Source organism: Netta rufina (assembly GCF_964035555.1).
Source record: "Netta rufina genome assembly, chromosome: 3".
In the NCBI taxonomy this organism is placed as follows: domain Eukaryota; kingdom Metazoa; phylum Chordata; class Aves; order Anseriformes; family Anatidae; genus Netta; species Netta rufina.
In genome coordinates this window covers 60005378-60031000 of record NC_140125.1, presented here as the reverse complement: position 1 = coordinate 60031000, position 25623 = coordinate 60005378, and the positions used below count along the sequence as shown (strand labels likewise).

At 42.1% G+C, this 25623-nt stretch overlaps 1 protein-coding gene across 1 annotated transcript in view; it reads right to left on the bottom strand.

Annotated features, from left to right (window-relative positions):
• BCKDHB (branched chain keto acid dehydrogenase E1 subunit beta) overlaps nucleotides 1-10690 on the bottom strand; it is a 123556-nt gene extending 112866 nt beyond the window's left edge. The window contains exons 1-3 of the mRNA XM_084283477.1: nucleotides 10522-10690; nucleotides 7986-8063; nucleotides 6265-6333 (exon numbers count right to left, since the gene is read on the bottom strand). Coding sequence (XP_084139603.1) covers nucleotides 6265-6333; nucleotides 7986-8063; nucleotides 10522-10678 — 304 coding nt within the window. The 5' untranslated portion in view covers nucleotides 10679-10690. The remainder of the gene's footprint in view (nucleotides 1-6264; nucleotides 6334-7985; nucleotides 8064-10521) is intronic.
• Nucleotides 10691-25623: the final 14933 nt, after the last annotated feature.

The following is a 25623-nucleotide window of genomic DNA, read 5'->3' as shown; positions in this document are numbered from 1 at the left end:
AAAACATTCAATATCCATCTCTTTATACAATAACCCCCAACCACATTTCTCATGCTACTTTAGCTTGAGTTTTTCTCTTCACTGTAACAGCTTATTGCTATGTTCTTACAGGATGCAGAAGGCCCCATGATTATTGATTAAAAGAAACTCACGGGAAAAAAAAAAATAGAGCACCTCCCCACCAGCTACAACAATATCCAACCAGTAGCAGCTTGCAGGAGGCATTAATGCACCACGCTACTTGCCATAACCAGCCTATTCCTGCTGTTTTCAGCTACTTTCTGACCATGCAATGCAACGCCTGGCACCATGAGCACAGACCCAGAACCTCCACTGACAGATCTCCACTCCCTGGGCAGTAACATGCTGTGATGTCTCCACAATAACCAACCGCCTGAAATGACTAACAAAAAAAAATCAGTCACAATAAAAACATTTCAAGGTATTTTATGGATTTTGGAGGCACACTACAAGAATTTAAAATAAATAAATTTATATCTACCTCTATTTGCTCAGCTTCAGGAGCATGAAATAGTGGAAGAACCTTCTAAAAGCTGTCAGGACATTAAACAATTTCTAAAGCATATTCTATCCTTAGCCAAGAAACTTCAGCAAATACCATAAGAACCTGGGGTCAGCTTTATCTTCTCATCCAGATTTTCCCCATAGGTATTTCATGTAAACACAGTTTGCCTTCAGTGTGTTTTTGCAGCTCATAAGCTCATAAAAATATTTTGTGTCTAAGTAAAAGCTTTTCTCCTAAGAATGACTACCACAATTTTAGAAATGCTGGCATGTCTTGGGCATGGTGCGGTACAGCCATCTCCAGGGCCAGATAAACAAAACCTCCTGAAATATTTTGTGGGACTATAAACAAACCATTCATTTACTGAGAATGAAGTGTTCCCTGAAAACTCACCCAGAAGCTTACACCTTAGACACAAGATCTGCAGAATAACATCCCGGGATTACAGTGGGTCAGACACTGGAAACAAACAGCAGTGCTGCAGGACAAGCTAGCATTATCATGAGATGTATCAACAGAAAGCTGTAAGCAATCCTGTTTTTCTCGGTAAGACCCAAGCAGAGTAAGGTATTCAGTTTTGGATGGTCCGTATCATTCAGTGGCAGCAACCAGAATCCAGAGAAGATCTACCAATAAGAAAAAGCTTTGAACTGTAAGAATAATCCTGCACTGGGACAGTGTGTGTAGGGAAGCCACAGAATCTCCATCACTGAAGGCTAAGACCAGCCTTGGCACTTAGATCATCCCAAAGCATACCCTGTCCTTCAGGGATCCAATTCTGTAAGGCAGGCAGAAAGTAGAGGAAAACAAATATGGAAGTGATAAATAAAATCACTGTTAAAGCATCCAGCCGATTACGAATGATGTGGCTAGGTCATCCTCACATAAGGATGTTATTTTCTTTCTATAACTGTGGTTTCATATGCAGTTAAGTCACTTGCTGTTTGATGTGTCTGAAATTTTCCACAGGGGAAATCTTTGATTCAACTCCCCCTGTGCCCATGGGATTCAATACAAGTACTATTCCTTTGCTTGATTTTATTTTTCTTCTGCAATTTTCCAATTTGCAAGAAAATACCCTGGACAAATTGAAAAGACACAAATCACTGTTTACAATCTTTTCTCCTATTCATTTCACAATATTTTATTTGTTAAGTCTGGTTTGGATGAAAAAAATCTACAAACTTTATTTTCACTTATAGATGCATCAATATAATAAAACATAAAAGGGTAATTTATAAAACAAGCCTATATGCTCTAATAGATCAATGAAATAATTACATTTCAACACTATACTGTGTCTGGTTACATGAACTTCCCAAAAATCTTCATTTTGAGCCACATTAGGCTAAGTGGACCTTTCTTTGGAGTTTCCATTTAGACTGCTCTGGCGTTCTTATGAGTAGCATGTCTTCTCAATCTCTATTTCTGCTATTCTTGCTTATCAGTCTTTACTTCTGTCCACTTTCTCCATTTTTTCCTCCCATTTCTTTACTTTTGATCTGTTCTGTATTGTTGTAATATGGAATGAACAAGGGAAAGAGTTAACATACTGATCTTTACGTGCTGCAATTCTATTTCACACTTCAAACAGAGCAACCAGGCACATCTATTTACACTCTAAGAATCATTATTTCAAACCCAACTGCAGACTCAAAGACAAATGTACAGCTATTTCGTTCAGATAACATTTTATTCAAAAGAGCAAATGTACATCCCTTTAAAGAAACAATTTTAAAAGTTTGCACACATTACTGACGCTACAAAAATACAGTGGGAAAGGGAACCAGCTATGAATCATACAGTTTACATCTTTCCTCTAGAGACAGGAAACATCCCCAAACAGCAGGAGTATGGAGCAGCAGACATTTGTTACTTTTTCAATAAAGCTATTCTGCAGGTTAGAGTGTGCAACCTCTGCAAAATGCTGACAATCAAAAACCTGGCAGGAGGTGATTGGGAAGGGAAAAAGAAATCAAAGTATGCCATCCAGCATGCAAGAACTAAGGGAAAGGCCAAAGAAAAAAACTGTACAAGATTATTTCGTTTCCCTTTTCCAAAATGCACTTTCCACATTAATAAATAAATAAATCAATCAGATGTCTACTCATTTTCAAGAAGGAGGATTACACAGCAACTGACTTCTAAGCATTCAGTTCATGTGAAAACATACTAAAAATCCATAGAAGAATAATGAGTTGCAAACGATGCCAGAAAGCCGGAATCGGCCTATTTCAGACGTTGGCATAAGAGGTACAGGAAGAAACACAGTATCCTAGGTTACAGCTATTGCAGAAAAGAAACTTCTGCTCGCTGACTTGTTTGCATATGATTCCTCAATTAAACCATTTCAAACAAAATTATTTGTAGCATGTTAAAAAGTCATCGGATCAAAAACTAGGATTTACTTCCTTACAAAGTCAATGAGCTGCGCTTCTTTTGCTTGGTAGCACAGGCCTCTAGCTGTGCTGGTATTAACACTACATGCAGAGCTTAAATGGCTTTTCTGGAGGAAAAAAAAAGTTTCAGATTTAACGATGATTTATTCTAAAAGCAGTGTTTTCCTCTTCTTTACCTATCCAGAGATACTTGAGTAACAGTCTGGATAGGAAACACCACCTGTATAGTACTAAAACTGAGTATTAATACACTAAATTCTCCCTACTGTAATATAAGCTGATAATTAGACATTCATGTCTATAATATGTTTTAAAATGAACTATTAATTTGTATGAAAGTCTACGTATTTATAGGCATAGACTGCCACCTAGTGATTTTCATTATCTACAGAGATGCAAAAAGCACTCTGAAAAAGAAAACATTACTTCCATCATATTTTATATCAACATATAGACACAACCTCATATTGTGCCACTTGTGTCTCCTATTATTATGCCGATGATAAATGCAGGAGGTAGGTGGGGAAAGAAAAGCCAGAAGTATGTAAAACTGCATTGTACAGGCAAGATCCATGAGGTTGCTTGTTCATCAATTGTCTGGAATTCCTTCTAATTTTACTCAGACTAGCTTCTGCATAAAACAAGCACTGCATCCGGAACTTACTTCATCTCCAAGAGAAAGCTGACAGGGAGCCACGCTCCTGCTGAAGTTTTAGATTCCTTCAGTTTTTGTGCTTTCAGTCCTTCCTGGCTCTCCTAAGCATTGTAACTAGATTTTCAGTATGTCCTGTAGTTCATCTTTGCCACTTCCTCTCCAGCCATTGCCTGTTTTCCAGAGGATTTCATTATTAGAGAAAAAGTCAAAAGTTCTTGTGCCATCTTACCTGCCTCACAAAAAGTTGTATTATCATTACGTGGACAATTCTTAAGTTCACCTCTTATCTTCAGACTTCTCTCTCTATCCAAATTTGTAGTTCAGACACTGCCACCATGTACTTAGGGGTACCTCATCAGAAGAATTATAAAGAACTGATTTATTTCTCCTGTCATGCTTTCTCCACTACCTTCTGTCTCAATCACTATCGACATCTTCAGTTCATTTCTCAGCAAGACCTAAATCTTAGAATCTGCAAGACAGAAAGGGATCTTAAGAAGATCTTTTCATAATGTGTAAAAGAAACCTTTTTTTTTAAGATAGGAACATATCAAAAAGCTTTTAAAGTTTCTCTCTTCTAGCAAAGACACTTTTCCTCTAGGAAATACAATCTTGGCAATGGTCTGAATGAATCTGAAGAGACAGCTTCTCAACTTGTCAATTCACTTTACATACCCACCCATTTTATTGTATAATCACATAGAACATAAGCTTAGTTCTTCTATATTGAAGAGGGCAGCACCCTTTCTGATCAAACACCAATATTAGCTTTCATTGGCCCTTTTTGAATGCTGGTATAAATACTTCTACCACTTCTCATGTTGTCTCCCATGCTTTAAAGGAGTTCCATTCAAAAATGCCCGAAGTATCAAATGTCTTTCACAAAAATTTCACTACAAATCCTCGCTGTACACCCACAGAACAAATTTGACCCTACCTAGGCTGCTGCTGCACTGAGACTATTGTAACACCCTTTATAAAGGGTTCTCTGCATTCCCTCAGCAGCACCCACTTCAACAGCGCACCTGCACTCTGGGGCAGGGGCTGTCACAGCCTGTGAACAGCACTGGCACATCTGAACACATGGAAAACATCTACATAGTAAATGAAGCAGAGAAACAAGAAGACAAAATATGGCTATGGCGCTAAAATTTGTCAAAAATAGTCTTCCTCCTCTCCCTTTTTCAGTCTGCTGTTTTCTTGTGATCTCCAACATAGCAGTAATTCATCTTCAGCAGATGAGAAAGCTAAAATAGATGTAATCACTTGCTGCTAGTCATTTTTGTGCCTCAAAGAAGCTATACTGCCAAACATTAACATTTTTATAACATCCTTCAAACTGTTTGAAAGCCCGGGGGGAAGACAATTCCCATATTAAAAGCCAGCGGGTTACTCTAGCCACAACCAGTTTCCAAGACCTGTAAATCACTACGCATCACCTCGCATGCCTTATGTGGAACACCGGTTCTTTTTAGGGGCAGTAACAGTTCTTCCTGTAGAGAAATGAGTACTTAGAAACCACACCAAAGGGAAGAACAGTACTTTGAAAATTCCTCCAAACTGAGGACTAGGTGGCTAACTCTATCCAAAAAGAACTGGGCTCACAACACTTAATTTTTTTCAGAACATGTATTGTAACAGAAGCATAACTTTTTTTTCCTCCCATGTCTTTCTTATGAAGCACTGATGCTCTTTTGTAGGAGAATGTCCCCCAGAAACAGAAGAAGGTTCTTCCCAAATGAACACAATATAAGGATTAATTTACATCACAGATCATGCAATTATTGAAAATTCCTGCAAGTTTTTAAAATTCATTTGGACTAGATGACCTCTGAAGATCCTTTCCAACTGAACTATTCTATTCTAAGAAGTTTCTTAATTAAGACTTGTTTAGAAAATAAGCTTTTATACAACAAAAAAGTTCTTGCAAGTAACTACTTTTTTTCTTCCACTGAATTCACCTCAACTGTTTGTGGTCTGAGATAATTAACTATCATAATTCAGTTAATTATCACAACTGAGATAATTAACTATCACTAAGAATTTTCATATACTTTTGCAAATCTGTTTTTCCCTACTTAGTGGACAGACAAAGGTTACTTCTTTGAGGCAAAGGCTGAATGCCTTCTCACAGGTTCCCAAATATGTAAACCAACTGCATTCTGGATAAAGAACAAGCATAGAACACGTTTCTATACTGTGTTGTATTTCTGCATTTCCAAGGCATATTAGACAATGCTATATTTAACAAAGTGTTAAATCCATTAACACTTAAAATCCATTTAAATCCGTTAACCTTAAAATCCATTTTCAGGTAATCCCTTCCTGGTTCTTGACTGACAGGACTGAAAAACACCACCGTGTATTGCTGTTCAGAGGCTTTAATTTGATGATGGTAATTAAATCGTGCCAAAATGATGAATATTTAAAAATGTGAAGTTATACTGATGAAGTTATTTGAAGAAATGGAAAACAAATTAATTTACATCAGCCAGTTCAGCAACTTTGAAAACTTACATAAACAATAATACATTCAAAACATATTTTCAAGGGCAAATAGTAACAAAAGTCCACTTACAAGACTTCTACGCCACATATTCATCACTTATCCCGTAAACCATACAGGGTAGAAAAGGAAAGAGATGTTAATATGACAATATTGTCAGATTTAAATGCTAGCTTACCATACTTGTCTCTCAATCCAACCGTACACCTGAAGACTCCACCGAAGGCCACATCTTCACCAAATATTACTGAAAAATAAGAACAGTGGAGGAAAGTTAACGTGACTCCAATGCATCTTACTTTTAATCAACGTGTTTCAAAGGTTTTTATGTGAAATACCTAACACTTCATTTTACTTCAAGATTTTATGTTGACGTCTAAGATGTCCTCATGCACAGCCTAACCGTAACAAGAAGAGAACAAAGGCTAATGAGGAATTAGTAAAGCAAGACAGCTATGTCTCAAAACAGAATTAATGTGATTGATTCAGCCATGGTTTCATTTAAACCATCTATTTATTTTTCTGAAATATTCTATAATATCACAGCATCTAAATTAATATAAGCAATTCCAAGAAGCGCTCAACCACGAAAAAGTGTCCAAAGTTACGTGATCCGCTTCAACTGGCGAACACACACATTCTTCATCCACAGATTTCAGTAAATAGTGTTTTGAAAAATGTCAAATTTTGAAAAAAGTCATACTGAAGTTTTCTTCAAAATACAAATCAAGCCAGCTGGTACTAAAAAAAAATAAAAAAAGAAATACCATTTCATGTAGCTATCAGCATACTTCCATGGACTTACTCATTCTCTTCATCCACTGAAATATTTTCCTGGACAGATTACACGAGCACAAGGATTTCCACTACTTAGACACGAGTTGCTCAATTCCCATACAACTAGAACCATATGAAGGACATGCTTTCTACTGCAAGAAGCACTAATTAATTTAGTAAGTAGGATGATACTTGACAGCTCATAGATCTGGCCTGCAGAATTCCAGTATGGTCTGGCAAAAGGGCTTTACACAGATCCAGCCCTGCAATGCTGAGGAGCAAGACTGGGGCCTTAAAGCAGCTAAAAGGCTGAAGTTTAGGCTTCTGCTGGAGTAACATTCTACCTACTTTTATATAGTTGATACCACAGAAATGGCACTAAAATGTGTTCCTGGCACCCCTACTGTAGTTCCCCTACAGTTGTCTAAGTCCAATTAAATAAAGCTGACGTATAGAATACAGCTCTAAACTGAGAAGGAACGTATACAGGCACAGACTGGATACAAAAGATGGGATTTGTCCTAACAGATTAGACAATTACAGAATCACAGAATCACAGAATTTTCTAGGTTGGAAGAGACCTCAAGGTCATCGAGTCCAACCTCCAACCTAACGCTAACAGCCCTCCACTAAACCATATCCCTAAGCTCTACATCTAAACGTCTTTTAGTCAGACTTCAAAGCGAACAGTGGATAAGCAGTGCCAAAAAGTGTTACTAATGCACTAGAGGAGAAAAACAAACTCACAGAACAAGATCATACTGCTTTTGCAGCTGGGTTTGTGGCATTAAAAAACTCTTTTAAATATCTGGCTATAATCACACCTTTGTTGATGACAACAGAAGCAACAGACCTCCTGTTATCTCTAAGAATTAAGAGTAAATAGTTTTGCATAAAAAAATAAAAAGATGAGGGGTTTAGAATAACCTTTTTTAATCAGGCCACAATGAGCTACCTTCTTTAAAGTTATAGGTTACCCAGACTGTCAAAGGCTGGAAAATATTACATTGCTTATGTGCAATGATGAACCAAGATCAGTAAAGCTGGAAAGGAATTTTGGACAAACAGGCAAAACAAAATGCCATCTATACGAAGCAAAACACACTAAGAAGTACACCATACCTGCAGTCGGATCTTTGGCTAAAGCGTTATCCAAGGCACTTGTTATGGACTGGAAGAGGTTCATCTTCTGCGTTTCCCCTGTGTAAAAGGAATTATTTAGGTATTTAAGTGGTTCAAAGCACAAAATGTGTTAGAAGACACTGGTACGAAACTTTACTAAAAATTTAGTCAAGAGTCACAAACAAGATCCCTGTGAGGAGAACCTCAAAGACTCACTGGCTGAGTAAACTTAAATTATGGGGTAGATGGGATTGAGCACAGCATACTTTGCAATCCCAAGGACTAAAATTCTACTCAGCCTTTTTTCAAACACTATGTTCATAGCTGCAGATGCAGCTTTGCAATGCTTATTCAAACACAGAATCATAAAGGTTGGAAGAGACCTCCAAGATCATTGGGTCCAACCACCCTCCTACCACCAATATCACCCACTAAACGCTGTCCCCAAGCACCACGTCCAACCTCTCCTTGAACACCACCAGGGATGGCAACTCCACCACCTCCCTGGGCAACCCGTCCCAGTGCCTGACTGCTCTTTCTAAGAAAAAATGTCTCTTCATTTCCAACCTGAACCTCCCCAGCACAACTTGAGGCCATTCCCTCTAGTCCTGTCACTGGTTATCTGTGAGAAGACGCCGACCCCCAGCTCCCCACACCATCCTTCCAGGTAGCTGTAGAGATCCATGAGCTCTCCCCTGAGCCTCCTCTCCTCCAGGCTAAGCACTACAAAGAAATATTAATACAATGATTTTTCAAAAGGGAAAAGAACAACATAGGCATTATTGTTTTGAGGATAGGCATACTTTCTCCTGAGGTTCATCAGCGCTGATTGAACTTTCTTTATCACTTAGATGTATTTGTTTTTAAGCTCCAGCCTTTACTATTTACAGATACCTATTACTATCATAACTTTTCTACACCTTCTGCCTCTCTCTGGCCTGCAGCTAGAAAGCGTCAGGTCAAACTCCATGTAAGGAGGAAAACTGGATGCTAAACAGCTATACAGCTATATATAAGGGTGAAAGGAAAGCACTTGTCCACTGTATTGAGATCTACTGCACATCTCCTTCTTCACTGCAATGTTGCAAGAAAAGAAAGGGCCTGAAAACAAAGATCAAAGCGATAGCCCAGTCCCTGCTACTGTGACCAACTCAGTTTCTCCAATAAAATAAGATAAAATGATGCCTTATCAGAAACTGAGTGAAAAAGGAATTCCCTGGCTGATGCTTAGTAGCTGTTTCGCTCACAAAACCTCTGTCCACCTCATGATTACGAGCCACAGCCCAGGAGAGGATTGCCTACCAGCACACACAGCATACCAAAAAAAAAAAAAAAAAAAAGGGAGGGAGGGAGGTTTAAGGTGAAGAGAGAGTAAAAACCCCAGTAAGTAAGAAAGAGTAAGAAATCACAAAGTAGAAACGGTCTGTTTCCAACAGGTACAGTATCTCATGGTCACCATTCAGTTTCCCCTGCTTTTAATTTAAGTAACATTAGATTTTTTTGTTTAAGAGCTGGGTCACGGCACAGTGGAGCTGGGGAGCTGCCTTCCTATGTTTGATAGCTTCACTTGTTACACACGGCCCTTTAAGAGGTGGAAACTGTAAAATTATGGGAACCATTCAAATTATGAGGTAGCTACAAGCGATCACCATTCACAAATTCAGCAGAGGGAGAGCCGTGAACAGCAATTGTTTGTCTCTTGCCCCCATCACCCACACAAGCATTGAGGTTATCCTCTTACCAAGGCACAATCACTCCAGCATTTGATGCAAGTAAATGCTGGTTAGTCCAACCACTGTCAGCACCTGCTGGCACTGACTGCTGTGACCTGCTGATCTTGTTTACAACAAAGGCTTCTGGATCAGCCCTTGGGGGGGAAGGAGACAGTAACTGTGCACGGTGGAGCTGGAGAAGCACTGATGTCCAGACCAGTATTGGCATTGCTTTATTTCATTTTCAGTGTTGGTCACGGGATTTCAGAGCATGTTTTCTCTCCGCAAACAGCACCGGCACCAGGCCTGCCCCACAAGAGCTTCAGCAGAAGCTGGCAGCGTGCAGGCAGCGCTATGACATATGGCACGGCTGTGCCTGCTAACGAGGCACAGCTGAGAGCTTCCCTGGAAACATTTGCTGAGTGGTCACAGCGAGGAAGGGGCCCGCAAGGACCACTGGGTCACACAGGACCACCCCAAAATCAGACCACATGGCTGAGGGCATTGCCCAAGCGCTTCTTGAACTCTGGCAGGCTCAGTGCTGTGCCCACTGCCCTGGGGAGCCTGTCCCAGTGCCCAACCACCCTCTGGGTGCAGACCCTTTCCCTAACCCCCATCCTGACCCTCCCCTGTCCCAGCTCCATGCCGTCCCCTCGGGTCCTGTCGCTGTCCCCAGAGAGCAGAGCTCAGCGCCTGCCCCTCCGCTCCCCTCCTGAGGGAGCCGCAGGCCGCCATGAGGCCTCCCCTCAGCCTCCTCCCCCCGGGGCCGGCCCAGCTGCGGAGCCCTGCCCGCGGGGAGGACCCGGGCCCGGCCCCGCTCTCACCGTAGGCGCTGGGCGCCGGGTCGGGCTGGAAGGCGAAGTGCGCGGCGGGCCGGCGGGGCGCGGCCGGCAGCGGGCGGCTCCAGGGCGGGCCTCGAACCCGCGGCCCCGCCACCGCCCCGGCCCCGCGCAGCGCCCGCGCCAGCCCCGCCGCCGCCATCGCCGCCGCCGCTACCGGGAGGGGTTGGGGGGGAGGGGGGCGCCGCCACCGGCGCCGCGCGTTCTAAAGAGGCGGGGACCCCGGCGGGCGTCCCGATTGGACAGCGGAGTGTGGGGGAGGGCCAATCAGAGCCCGCCGTGCGGTGGGTGGGGAGGGGGGAGTGGCGGGCGCGGGAGGTCTGACGGGAGGGGGCGGGGCGGGGGCGGTGCCCGCCGTGGGGGCGGTTCCCGGCCGCCATCTTGCTGCCGGGGGTGGAAGGGGGTCCGGGCACAACCCGGGGGGTGGCCCGTGAGGGGAAGGGGAGTAAACGGGGAGGGCAGCTGCTGGCTGTGGGGCAGGTGCTGCCTCAGCCCGTCTTAATTGGGGTTAATTCCTCATCGTGTCCCAGAGCTGCCTTTTCCAGAGCCCCTTGGGGTATACCCTGTGCTACGTATACACACGTTCCAACATATATATATACATATATATAAATTCCAAGTGCTAAGTATATATGTAATTAATATACATACCGAATTGCAGAATCACAGCTTGGAAAACGCCTCCAAGATCACTTGGTCCAACCATCCCCCTACCACCAATGTCACCCACTAACCCATGTCCCTAAGCACCACGTCCAACCTTTCCTTGAACACCCCCAGGGACGGTGACTCCACCACCTCCCTGGGCAACCCGTCCCAGTGCCTGACTGTTCTTTCTGAGAAGAAATGTCTCCTCATTTCCAACCTGAACCTCCCCAGCACAACTTCAGGCCATTCTCTCCAGTCCTAGCACTGGTTATCTGCCAGAAGAGGCCAACCCCCAGCTCCCCACCCCTTCCTTTCAGGCAGCTGTAGAGATCCATGAGGTCTCCCCTGAGCCTCCTCTTCCCCAGACCAAACACCCCCAGCTCCCTCAGCCGCTCCTCACAGGACTTGTGCTCCAGGTCCCTCACCAGCTTCACAGCCCTGCTCTGGACACATTCCAGCACCTCGATGTCCTTCTTGTAGGCCCTAAGCTGAACACAGTATTCAAGATAATTTATTTACCAATTGAAGTTAATTTATCTTTGGTCTTTCCTACACATATATTTTTCTTGCCATCTGTTGTAAAGCATCTTCCTGATTTTTCCTTAACAAAGCAACTGCCCCTGGTTCCCACTCAGGGTGAGGTTTAACACCTGCTATGACATGTATGTCACTTGGCTTTAGATAGTGGCTTTTTCCAGCTCACTGCCAACCCATTGCTGACTATCCTTGGTAATGACCTCTGGACCATTTGTAAGGACCTTTGTTGCACTAGGGGCCATGTGAAAAAATATTTCTGTTTATCCTGAATTTCTTAATTGCTGGGGTTTATGCAAGATAAAAGGCAAAATCTTATTCCTAGTTGAGGAGCCTAGTGGCTTGCTCTTTAACATGCCCTTTATCCTTGGAGATGGTTGACAAAGCCCTTGAGATCATGGGGTCAAACAAGTGCCAACATATCCCAGTACATCCCATGGAGGCATAATACTGATGAATATCTAAAGAAACTTAATGAGAATTTTAAAAGACAATAGAAAAAAAAATCCAATAAAAGCAGAGTAAACGTCAGATGTTGCAATTGCTTCTCACTCCATGGAGAGGCAAAAAAATATCTGAAAGTTTAATACATGAAAAGCGTAATAGGTGTCAAATGTTATATAACCATTTATTTGTATGGCTGATAATAGAATAGGAAATTATGAATAGCCCAGTTTATTATTCAAAGAATTGCCTATGTTTCTTTCAGCAACGTATTCTAATAGGGGGGATTTAGCTGTATTTACACATTGTTGTGCCTAAAACTGCAAAAACTTCCAAATGGAGAACAAACAGTACAGAAAAACCCTTTACTTGTAAGTCTAACATCTATTATTAATACGTCAATCGCTAGACCTGTGAATTGCTAAATTCAGACTATAAACTATGGGGTTTATTAGGTATATGCACAATGACTGTTTCTCATGATGTATTATTTATAAAACATATTAATAACCTTGGTCAAATATTTCAGGAGATGCCTCAGTTTTCACCACAGACAGATAAAGGATACTCCTTGCTGCTGCCTTAGTTCAGTGACTGTGTCCTACATTGGTTAGTACAGGGATCTCGAAAAAAAAAGGAACGGTTTTGCAGCCCAGAGGGAAGCCTGTCGTCTGCAATGGAAGGATGGAAACAAGAAATACTCACCTACGTAAGACCTGTTTACCCGCTGTTCAGACCTAGATGAAAGAGAAAAAAGTGTCCAGAGATGATACTCTGAATTACAACACTCTGAGATGATTGCTACCTGAATTATCACTGCCTTTTGAGTACAAAAGGTAGTTAGTCCACACACAGCCTTGAGAAGCTGCACTGGTACTGAAAATGGAAATGGGCAATCAAAGGGTTTTATCCCAATGTACTCTGGCTGACCGATATGTTAGTAGAGATGAGTCCTAGCATTCATGGCTTTCCAGCTCTGATAGAGTGATAATAATATCCACATTGTTTCTGATCTATTCCAGCAACTTGAATTACATTTTGAAGAGAGCTCTCTCATTTGGAAGCTGTTCACTCAATTAGGGCCACTTCTGTTAAATCTATACAAAGGATTTTAAGAGCTGAAATCAGCTACCTTCCCCATCTGTGCCTATTAGTCATTATGTGCATCCTTCGTGTTGTTGACAGCCATTAAAAAACCCTTGGCAGCCATTACTATTATTTCTGGGTAATTATATAAAGCAACTAATGAGGATCTGATGGGGACTGCAGACCCTACTGACATGGACCAGATTATGCCCACATTTATGCCAGCATTATCCAGATGTAATGCCTTTGAAGTCCATGGTGATATTTAGGGTTGACATGGATCTAATTGTGAACTAATTGCAAGTATTAGACTCTGACATGAGCATATGGCCCCGTGTCTATCATTCTACTGCAAAATCTCCCCAGATTTGAACATAGCTGGCAGCTGAATCTCAGACTCCTTCTGAGCTTCTTATATTTCCCAGTGTGTATTGTTTTACTTGCCTTACTTACATCTGCAGGTCATGTAGATGAAATCCAGGTGATTTCTCCTGCATTTCTTTGAGTATAGTTTCACTGTTTTTATCTTGTAAATTCTGACTGTCATGCTATAGTCTTGCTGCCAGTTTTCCTCACTGCTTTGTGGTTCATCAAAAGAATTTTGTAGCATGTTGTCCACCACAACAGTCAATGAGCTGATCCACCTCCTCCATTAGGAGGTGATAATGACCAGTTTTGTCTCGCTGATGCTGTGTCTTGGCATAACTCCTGTTTTATCCTTTGCTGTTTTCTCTCTTCTTTCTACCCTAATTATAATCAGCTTCATCATTCCTTTTCTGTAATTTGTTGGTCCTTTGGAGCTGTTTTCTCCCCTCACCCTGGTCCCTCACTCACAGAAAGAGGGTATTTTGCTGGTTAGTGAGTCCTCTCTCTCTTGGGGACATAAAACAGGAACTCTTTTCTAACGTATACCTTTGAAAGGACCAACTGTAGATTTTGGCCTGTCTGTTTTTGTTGTTAGGCCTGTACAGACCACAGTTGCTTTTGATAAATTTAGAATTCACCGGAATGGTCACAGCTGAGTTAAAGACAATTCCATTTTTAATTGATGTGAGTAATTCCTAATGCTAAGTGAAGCAATGCTAGAAGAAGCAGGGACTATCTGCAGAGACATCATTCAACATTTTTTATAAAAGATTTTGGTGTTCATAATCATGAGGAGAGAATTCCACTCTCTCCCATTTAATTCAATCGGTTTTAATTGTTTTGAAACCACAGAATGTATTTAGCTCTTTGTGCTACTGCAGCTCAATCTAGAAATACCTGTATAGGGAAAGTTTTCCTAATAGTTGACACTTCATAATTCTAGTACAGGAAAAAATAAAATCATAAAATCCAACTTGTATGAAAAATAAGGAGCACGTTTTTATCTCAAGGATAATTAAAAGTAGGAACAATTTACCTGAGAGCATGCTGGATTGTTGTCGCTTCTGTTCTTCAAATAAAATACAGGTTTCTTTGTAGAAGGCACTGAACATATGTAAAACATGCTAGAATGCCTCTTTGATATTTGTGACCTGCTTGCTTATAGTATGGTCATGTTCAGTGGAAGTTAAAAAGGGGAGAATAAAAGTACAACAGATCAACTTATGCACGAACTCACTGAGCTAAAGCCCCTCTGTTTCTCCGTCATCATTTCCCTAGAGCATGGTGCAGGTCCCGTGTCTAAATGTCCTGCTTTTATGAAGCATTTCTCCTCTATAGAGAAGTCTTAAACATAATTCTTTATTTTTGCTGCTCTTGTTTGTATTAGAGGACTAATTGCTTATTTCATTCTGCCTAATCGTGTTGGTTCTGATTTGAATAATAATAATTAATAGTAAGCCCTATCTCATCACGTGTAAAGATGAAAGTGTGCTACAAAATGAAATAGAAAAGAAAATTCACAGCCCTTTTGTCAGAAGATAGGGTTTTATTCGGTTTAGGTGGCTTTAAATAATGGCCATGTGGTCGAAAGTCACCTTTGGATCACATGAGTTTCCTACGGTTTTCCCCTGTACTGCTGTCTGCCACCAGCAGATACTGCACTGGAGATAACAGCGTACAGAGCAGCACGTTCCACAAGGCTTAAATATGTGCTTGAGGTTTGGTTCACCTTGCCACAGACTGACCTTGCACTGTTAATAGTAACTTCTGCAAATTGAACGTACAGAATTGGTGCTCTGTCAGCAACCAAACTAGTAAAAGTCTTACTCCTGCCATACAGTTAAAAATTTTTGACTTTTAAGTGTGAAGACATCCATTTCTAGGTATCGGTTGTCCACTCATTGTATCAATGGCCAGATAGGCTATATTGCACAATCCAGGCCCACACTTTGTTGCTCTCAAACATAAGAAGATGGCAAAGAACTGTATTTGGAGTGTGAGGAATCAAAGCTACCCAAAACAACAGATCATACTCTAGGGACACCTGCTCTACTGACTTTATGAAAGCAAAATCCCATACTGAGCTCTCAGTTCTCCTACGTTCAGCCTTTTCTGTGTACCTACCCCACCTTGCTTGACCAGCTTTGCAGTTACATGACAATCTAGGCTTTTTTTTTTCCTAGGTTAATTTACAAAGGTTTGTGGTGCTGGATAGTATTCAGGTTCACTCTTGCAGTCAGTGTCACACTGGTGTCTGCATCAATGCAGTCACCTGCATGCAGCCAGGAAGTTAGTTGTGGTACTAAGTCTTTCCCTTTGCACTCAATCCATTTTCTTCATCCCAGCAAAAACCTCTAGATGCACTTTTATTTTTACCATTTTGCCATTTATTTTTACCATTTTATTTTTACCATTTACCATATCTTCCTATATGCTTTTTTGACTTGTGCAATTCATATGGTTCTGGTTAAATCTAAGTTTGGTTCAACATTTTTGCGCCTCATTCAAAATAAATACATTAATTATTTTTAACTTTTAAATAAAGGCTTGCTTAAGTAGGTATATTTCACAGAATTTCTAGGTTGGAAGAGACCTCAAGATCATTGAGTCCAACCTCTGACCTAACGCTAACAGTCCCCACTAAACTGTATCCCTAAGCTCTACTTCTAAACATCTTTTAAAGACCTCCAGGGATGGTGACTCCACCTCTTCCCTGGGCAGCCTGTTCCAATGTCTAAAATATGTTTTGCTTAAGTTTTGTTTTGCCTAAGCTTGTGTTAGATTAACAGAATCTCCCTTAGCAAGCACCCTGGCCTCTGTCCATGAACCCGCAGGCAGTGCAGGCATTTAATTTAGAAGCACAACTTCACTCACACACAGTATTTAGGCTATACCAGGCAGCCTGGACCTCCCTGAAGAACTGTAGTAGTTCACATTTTTATCCACAACCTTGGTCTTTCTTTATATTTAAATAAATTTACTAAAGTCTATTAGAAATGGCACAACTTGAGAGTTGTCCTACTGATTTGTAATTTTTCACAAGCACCATTATGTGGCAGAGAACAATAAAGTTTTACTTGATGAAATTTAATACATATGTTGAAATGCGGTTCTGTCAGACCATTCTCTCCACCCTTTTTGTATCACAATTATTCCCTGCTGTGAACTGTCAAGAGCTCTGTCTAGTTAATTATTAAATTGCTTACAAACAGGGCTCACTGCTTTCATCAAGGCTGTTTCATAGTTAATTTCTGTGTCTTTTGTCAAGTGAGAAAAAATGAGGCGTGCTCATCCTAATGGGAGTTCTCTAGAAGTGGTATCTCATCATAGCTTTACCTCTACTTCCAATCTCCACTTCTACACCTAGCCGGGCTAAATCTGAGTGCTGGAGGTAGCCCCTAGGCCAGGATAATTCCAGCAGCAGCCATTAGTGAGAGGCAAGAAAATTAATTTCACTTTTGGGAGCTGTGTTTCTAAACTCTTTGAAAGGAATAGGCTTTTGTGGGGGTCCAGGTAGAAATAAAGGATTTTTACATAGCGTAGATAGAGCAGGGTTGGAGTGATAGGGTTTAGATACCCAGGCTGACAGACAGATTGGTGGATGTAAAATGGGAATTCATACTGCCAGCAGCTTCTGTTTCTCTAAATCTAGATGGCTGCTGATTTTGTAATCCCTGTGTGAGAATCCCGAGTGGCTTCCAGTTTAGGTTTCAAGGGTGAGAGGGTAGGTGGCAGGAATCACTGAGCAGAGCTTTGCTGCTTAGTATCTCACTTGCTCCCTGATTTGTAGGAGGCCAATTCTGCTATTAGTGGTATCATGGAAGTCTGTGGTCAGCATTTCCCAAAGATGCAGATTTAACCTCCTGGCAGGAGCAGTCCCTGAGAGATTTATCTCTATTCCCTAAAACTCCCTGCTTGTGCTCTTGGTAGGAACGGTGCCACAGATTGTCACATGTGCTTAACTGAGAAGTCCCAGTGCAGGTTTTTCCATATGCTCGTATTTCAAATTGATTGACAAAGTAAGAAGCAACAATTCCAGAAAATACAATACAGATGTGGTTTACTGTACCTGCCTGTTAAGCTTACACTGGAAAAGAGGAAAAGCACACGAGAGGCATTTTGTTGACGTGCTATTGACTCGTCTGATCTGCAGAGGAATTAAGATCAATGCAGTTTTAACCCAACTAAGTAAGAGGCAGTACAGACTAAAACCGTTTATTCACAGAAAAATGTGTGCTGGCAATGCACAGGGCTCCTGTGCGTGTCTCTTTTGACCCAGGCAACCATGTTGGGAAGCCAGGACTTCTTTGTTGCCTCAGTTCAGCCCCAGAGTTGCCTACAAAAACTGGCAGGTAGCACACAAGCTGTAATCTCAGCGTTTGTGAAGTCTACAATGTGTCTGCTTCAATTTGCGTTTAGCATTTTTTACCTTAGTGCCTGAGTATTTCGGCAAGAGGAGTTTCAGGCACTACACATCTGCCCAGGCCAGACACAGGCAGTCCTGTGGGAAACTGTGCATCTGAACGGGAATCTTCAGTAGTTAAAACCCCTAAGCCCAATAATAATGCTGATACTCCGAGGTGACTCAGGCAACAGATTGTATGAATGTGGAGTGCAGAAAATCAGCTTCCCCTCGCACAGAAATACTGCCTGTGCACATCGCAGTCACCAGGCCACCGGCACGAGAAGTGGGTCACCTTCAAAAACCAGTCCTTTGCTTCTCAAGTAACTCTCACAGATACAGATTTCAGAAAGCTGTCAGACAGGATTCAGCCTAATTCAGCATGCTGTCAGCCTCAGCATCTGGCAGCAGTCTTGGTACTCAACAGGATTAGGCTTAGAGTCAATCCGTAGATCGCCCTATTCTCTAGACCGTGGGTATCCCAGGAAAGATGCAGCTTTTCCTTTAGACCATTCACTAGGCCAAAAAATCACCGTCTTTGGAAGACTTCATGAAAACAAGGAAACTAAGCAAATGTATTTCTCTGGGGAGGTCGTGTTCAGTGGGGTTATCCAGGCTCTGGAGAACAGGTAGGCCACACAGTTCAAGGTACAGTGCGAGCTGTGAGCACATCATAATAACTTGACTGGCCCCTGGAGTCAGCATCACGTTGTGACCCCTGACTTGGATTGACTCTGCGTGGAAAAGGAGGAGCAACCATAAAAATCAAGCTGATCACTGATCACGCCGTATGTTTTTAAAACTGTGGAATAAGTAGTGCCATATACATGGATCTCCAGACAGTCTTTACAATCTGCACGATCCACAGTGGGTTACCACATGCCTGAAGCTAGGAAGACTGTTTATCTCTTACCAGGCTGTTTTCCTTATGATACTCTTCACAATCATATCAGAAATGTCAAGAGCTGCTTACTCAGCTGGATCCAAATCTTGAAGATCTTCGGGTTGTGCCTTTGCTCCTTTCATTGTTTTACAATCAGATGTGAAAGCCTGCCCCAGGAGAGGATAAATACGTTCTGAGATACTGTCATATTTTGAAATGTAACAACGTGAGCACAATTCAGTCTCACTGAGTTCTCCTTTTAAGTCACAGTTGTTTGCAAGAGTTGTCACAAACACTTTTTTGATTTCTCCTGAGCTGTGTCCAAGAGGCCAAAGTGCAGCAACCTTTGCATGATTTTGTATCTTCCATCTGCTCTCTGAGGGGGGTGCAATAAAGGCAAGAACATGACCAATTATCTGCTTCAGATGCAAAGAACACAGCATTATTACTTTTATTTTTACTTTCTGCTATTCTGCCTCATCTCCTTTAACAGACAATGTCAAACATTTTGCTTGTTTATTTGTTTGCTTTCCCTGAACTGTCCAGGCAATAACCTATAAATATGTACTTTGCAGTACTATCTTAATGAAACCTCCAAGTCTTTCTTTTGAGGAGCCCCCCGTCAACTTAAAGAAATATTTCAGAATGCAAAGAAGGGATAATATTTCACTGTTAGGTAGAAGGAGAACCCTTGGCCTGAAATGATTCAAATCAATAGAAAGAAAAAAAAAAAAAAAAAAAAGTCTTTTGGGGACTCATGGGGACCTCAGGCACAACAGTAGAGGCAGGTTTTCTGTTGAAGTCAAAAACAAAATCAGGAGATCAGCGAGACCAAAGTGTATTTCCCAGGCATGTATGTGATGGTTCCACGAAGTCTCCTGGTCTATATGATATTGCCTCGTCTCCTCTGCTGAGCTTCTCGCATCACCCAGAAATGAGATTAGCTGGAAGAAAAATGTATCCTATTTTAATATGCTTTTTCTTAGCATGCTGAGAAGATAGCTGATGACAACAAGCAGGATGAGATAGAAAATGGGAGGAGCAGTTTTGTTGGGTATTGCCAGATCTGCAAGATCCTGGGCTGATTTACATTACAGTAGGTGAATGCTTAGGGTTGTTTTCCTTCAGGTGTGCCAGGAGGTGGTACAAGACCTACAGATGGTTTCATGGGTACCATCAAAGCTACTGCTTAACAACTGCGTACATTCAGCTTCTTGTGAAAGACTGTTACAGGCAAGACCAAGGGAAAAACTACTCTTGCAAGCAATACTGTACCTGCCCAAAACAAACAACAGCAAGGGTGGTTGCATAGCAGTTCGTAGGAGGAGGTCTAAGGATCTTTGTCCTTTCTATAAGGCTGGGATCTAGGAAAAGAAGCTGAAGGGGAAGAGAGGAAAAAGGAGGAAGAAGGATGAAGTTACCAAAAAAAAAAAAAAGGACTGCTAAGAGGTGGAGCCTAAGACAGAGCAATGATGCTCTACATAAGGCTATGACATTGAAAAGGAAACAAAATGACCTCCAGGTAAAGGAAACAACAGAAAATCTGAGAACTGGAAAGTTCCTAACCATCAGATCAGAAGGCTCTGGCTGCTGTCCCATTAGGAACAGTGCATGCAGATAGCTCCTAGAAATTTTCCTGTGGAGTTTGATAAATTTGAGGATGTAATTGTGTATAAAATTGATATCCACAATAAGAGAAACCTGGACTGGATATTGTAGGAGGACCTTCCTAATCCCCGCCCTAATCTTATTTTCCTAATAATGATGCTGTTGACTCTCATGTATTGACCAGGACAGGTGCAGACAGACACGTATTTGCCTCGCTTTCCAAGCCAACTGGATGCCACCCACCTCTGGAATCTGTGTAGCTGGAGTGGCCCAGGGCTGTGCCCAAGCTGCTAAATCTGTGCAAATGCATGACTTTCAGATCTGAATCAGTCTGCTTTTGCCTAACATGGGGTGTGGGTGAGGGAATCCACACCTATCCACACCGCTGTGCCCTTGGAGGGCTGTGCAGGGCTCACGTTTGGTGCCTTAGAGGAGTGTGAAAAGTACTTAAATGGAGAGTACAGGGACTGTACAAGCTGGATGTAGCAAAAAAGACTGTACAAGCTGGATGTGAAGAGACTGGAGATCCAAGAAGTGCAGTAGCAATGTTCACTAATCCAGACTATTGTAGCTTCATGCTCAGGAGCAAGGTGCAACGCCTCTCTGGTCACTTCTGCATGCAGGTGTGAAGCTCTGTGGCATATTCTGTTGGTTTGATCCACCAACATCATGTATGACATATCGCCAGTAAAAAACGACTTAAATCTCTGAGAGCTTTCCCAGTTGTGCTGGTTCCTAGACAACGTTGTACAATGAGATAATGCCATTGTTCCTCCTCAGCAGAGCATCCCTTCCTTGTCTGTCATCATACTTCACATCGTGCTCCCAGAAGTTACATTTCTCCCCCACAGAAGTTCAATCCCTGTTCAATCCCTGCAGTGACCACAGCCTTCTACCACATCAAGTTCTGTTGCAGTGCATTTACTGATATTTGTATATTTGGAAGCAAATATTTGCATGGTATCGGCAAGTGATGGATTATTTCTAATTGCCAGGAAGATCCCAATGGGAAAAGATTGTTAGGTCCTTCACTGCATAAGAAAAAACTTTCTTCTGGAAATTCCCCTTCTGCCATCCTGGCTGCTGTTTCAGCCACACTGAATTTCTGATCTGCCCTCCTAGTAAACATCTATCTTTGCGTGAGCGTGCGTGGCTCGCACCATTTCCTCTGTGACTGAAGCGGGACCTTTCCCACGATACATGAAACCTTGTGTTTTCTTGGCTCCCCAATACTACCTGCTAGCAGATAGCTGTGACCATGCCTCCCTTTAGTGGAGAAGCTCTTATCTGAGATGAGATGAGGAGCGCTGCATCTTGCAACATTCCTGCTACTGCCCCAGGCAATGTGCGTGGATGTTTGTGGAAGAGGGGCGAGCAGGAAGGGTGACAACTTGTACTTTCAAAATCACAACCTCACCTGGGACAACAGCTGATAACAAGCCCAAGCAAAACCGAACTACTGCCTCACCCTCGCCTGTCCTGGCCCACTGGAAGAGAGTGAGGATTTCTGTACAATTAGTAACATTGTCTTCAGTGAGATCCTTTTTGTCATTAAAAGAGTAGAGGTTTCTTTATGCTATACCATTATTATAGAAACTCATGTCCAATTTTTTTCTCCGAGTTCGGCTATTTTATCAGTAGATCTGTGATGGAAATATGTGGCGTATGCTTCCTTGTGTGACATTAATAAGTACAGAACCACGTCTGTCACATAGCCATACCCTACCACACCTGGCTTGGGTGCAAATAAAATGATATTTACGACTGAGATTGAGTATGAATCATAACTGCTTTCTAGCAAAAGTGAAATTTTAGTCTTCGAATGAAGTACTTTCATTCCTACAAAAGAGGTACTGAAGGCATTCCACAGAAAAGCATAACAATATTGAGAGAGGTAAGAATAAAGATATATGAGTGAGATACCCCATGTGACTTTGAAGTCTGGTATTACTTAAAATAAATTACTTTTCATAGAGAATAGTGTGTCTTCTTAGTCCTGTCTGGTCAGGTGAAGACAATCACTGAGTTATCTCTGTTTCCAAGCCCATATCAGATATCTGTTCTTTATTACAAATACACCTTTAGCTGGAAACATAAACCTAAAACCTACTATTTAAAGAAGATCAGGACCACAGGGCCAAGCACACCAGCAATAAAAGTCTTTAAAGTTAATTGTGTATACAAACCAAATCCAGATCACTTCTGCATTTATCATTACGGTGGGATTAATCTCACTTTTTGCCATCTAAAAGTTAAGCAGTGAAGCCCTGATGGTCAGGTAGGCTCCACAGCTGAATCAATAGGCAGAGGTAAAGCACTTCAGGGTGTGATTCACCCTAAGCTAGGACAGCTGTCTCAGACAGGTGATGCACAACACACTCTGAGCATGCTTTTCTTTCTTTCCATGCTCAAGAGAGAGTGCAAGGGACTCATTTGTAAGATGGATATAATATTTGGCATGTTATTTCTGCCTCTCTCAGCACTTCTTAAAAACATCTTCTTTAGTATCTCCTCTTTTCATGCTTTCCCTGAAATATGTAGGCCTCTGCTTTGCTTTACTGTGCACTATGGAGTATGCCACAGATTATTCACTTTCTGTGGGACTTTTTAAGGTGCTCAGGTGTAGCATTCACTACTTCATCACAGACATTGATTAATACCTTTATAGATCTGTCACAAAAGGGAGCAATGTGCAATTACATCTGCCTTCAAAGGAGTAATAAAAGCAGTAAGACGAGAGCTGTTGAAAGCTTCCCCACATTTTGGCTGCATGGGGACTGACTTCTCAGTGCTTGCAACGCTATGTGGCATTTTGTAAGTAAACCTGGAAGAAACCAGTTTGTTTTGACCACTCTTGCAGCCGTAAGAGCCCACTGACTTCTGCAAATCACACCTCTAGGTCTCCTATTTGCCACTGTGAGAAACAAAAACCTTTCTTTCCACATGGCGCTGTCAGTAGCAGCTTTAAGCAGGGACACTCAACATGCTGAAGTGACTGGAATAAAGCCACCTGAGCTCATGTGGTTGCCCCCACACTGTAAGATGTCATCCATGCCATTTAGCTGTCAGACCCAGGATCTGCAGTGTTGGTTCTGCAACAGCAGCTGAGGCTTAGAAGACGGCAGGCTCCCCCGTTGCACAGTCAAAACTAATTCCCACAACACAGGCCACTCTTTGCCCCAAATAAGGCAGGCGGCCCGGAGGGGAAACCATACAAGGCTGTAATCATGTCATTAAAAGAGCTTATGATAATATTCAGGAGGCTGGAGTAAGGTTTCACAAGCAAATTTAATTTACTTTTTCATTCCTGACTTTGCAAATGCGGGTTTCTTCTAACAAGTTAAAAATATTGTCATACAATGTTTTGAAAAAGTCAGCAACGGGAAGAGGAGAGGTGTCTCTGAGCAAAAGCTCCACCTGGCTCATCAGCAATGCTAAGTACTTCATTTGGCAGATCTCTAGCTGTCAGCTCACACACCAAGGGGTGGCAATATTGTCACCTCCTGGACACTAGAGGGGGATGGATGCACACGCTGCTGGTGAATGACAGGGCCACATAACCTGTGTTTCTGCTTCTGGTATCAATTCCAGAAGCTAAAGGTAGTGGTGGCAAACCTTTCTCTCCTCATCATCTTTTTCTCTTTTTTTGAGGGATTCATGGTGGGGGGATTGTCCTTTATCTTCCCACTGCCATCTATCCATTTCTGTCTGTCTCTCCATTCTAGTGCATTATTTCCCTTGACTTCCAAAGCCTTGTGCTGTGCCTTCCCTTCTTTTAGAGAGCTCCTGCTTTTCCTCATAGCCTCTGCTCATGATCCTTTACCTCCTGTTCCTGCCTGCCTTCACATCTTCACAGCTTCCACCTTCATCTGCAGCAGTTTAAGTAGAGTATGTGCAGGTCCCTACTCTGTCCTTGGCAAGGCAAAGGTATCTCAGCCCCTTTGAACAGGATGTCAATCAAATGATTGTTAACATTCATGCTCTCTGCTCTCAGGCCTATGGACACGGGAATGTTTGGTTACATGGAACTTTAGCTCAAAGTTGTGTTTTTTAATTGTGCAGGTACTAAAGAAGATGTGTTTTATGTTAAAGACCTGCTGAAGGACTGAATCTTGTACTCAGAGCAGAATGAGGTGAGGTCCATCAGGTCTTGTGGGAGTCCCCGCAGTGGCTGAGGCCTAGCCTTTGTGGCATGGTGGATCATCATCCACACCACCTTGAAAGCCAGGGCTGCTCCCGTGGAGCACGAGGTGCTCCTCTCAGGGTACACAGAGACCAGCCAGGCCTAGCGAGCAGTCAGCCAACACGGTGTCGCCTTCCAGCTGAGCCAAGCCATGGAAAGCTGTTGGCACCGTGCCCTCCAATTCAGTGCAAGTTGAGTTGAAGCCACGGCATACCTTGAAGTCGAAGATCTTGAAGCTGATTTCGGCAAGAAGTAAAGCTAAAGCAGAGACTGTCTGATATGCAGCCCTGCCCTGTGCTGCAATCACACATGGACATGGACCATTTGTGGTAACCAGAAGGTAGAAGCTGTCAGGACCTGGGAGGTTTTTGAGAGAGTCACTCTTCTGGTACTTCAACTACCATATGATATCATTGATACCAAAAGTACCAATACAGTTTCTGGAGATACATTGCTTGGATGAACATTTTTAAAATAATAGGCAAAAAACAAGTCTCTGGAACTAATGTTTCCATTCGCTAGCATGAACAGATAACCATGGAATACCCAGTTACCACCTACCACTTGATCTGTGGCAAGTACTGCTGAACCATTGTAACAAAAACTACTGAAAATTTCCAGAATGAAGGTTTCACACAGAGCATCAGCCCCCAAATCTTAATTTCCAAAATGTTTGGTTAGCTAGTAACATAAGATTGCAAGTTGTGTTTACTCCAGATGTTATCACTTCTGTTATCACTAGTACCCATGGGTTTAGTTGGTTTATCTTGGTTGGGGTTTGCTTTTTTCATTTATTTTACAATTTATCCTTCAGTTACCAAACTGGGGAAAAAATGTGCAGTATATAGTCAAAACTGTGAGGTAGCAAGCTCTTCTTTTAGTTTCATCTTCTCTTTTTGATTGGTCTTCTTTTAGTCCCTTGAGCATCCATCT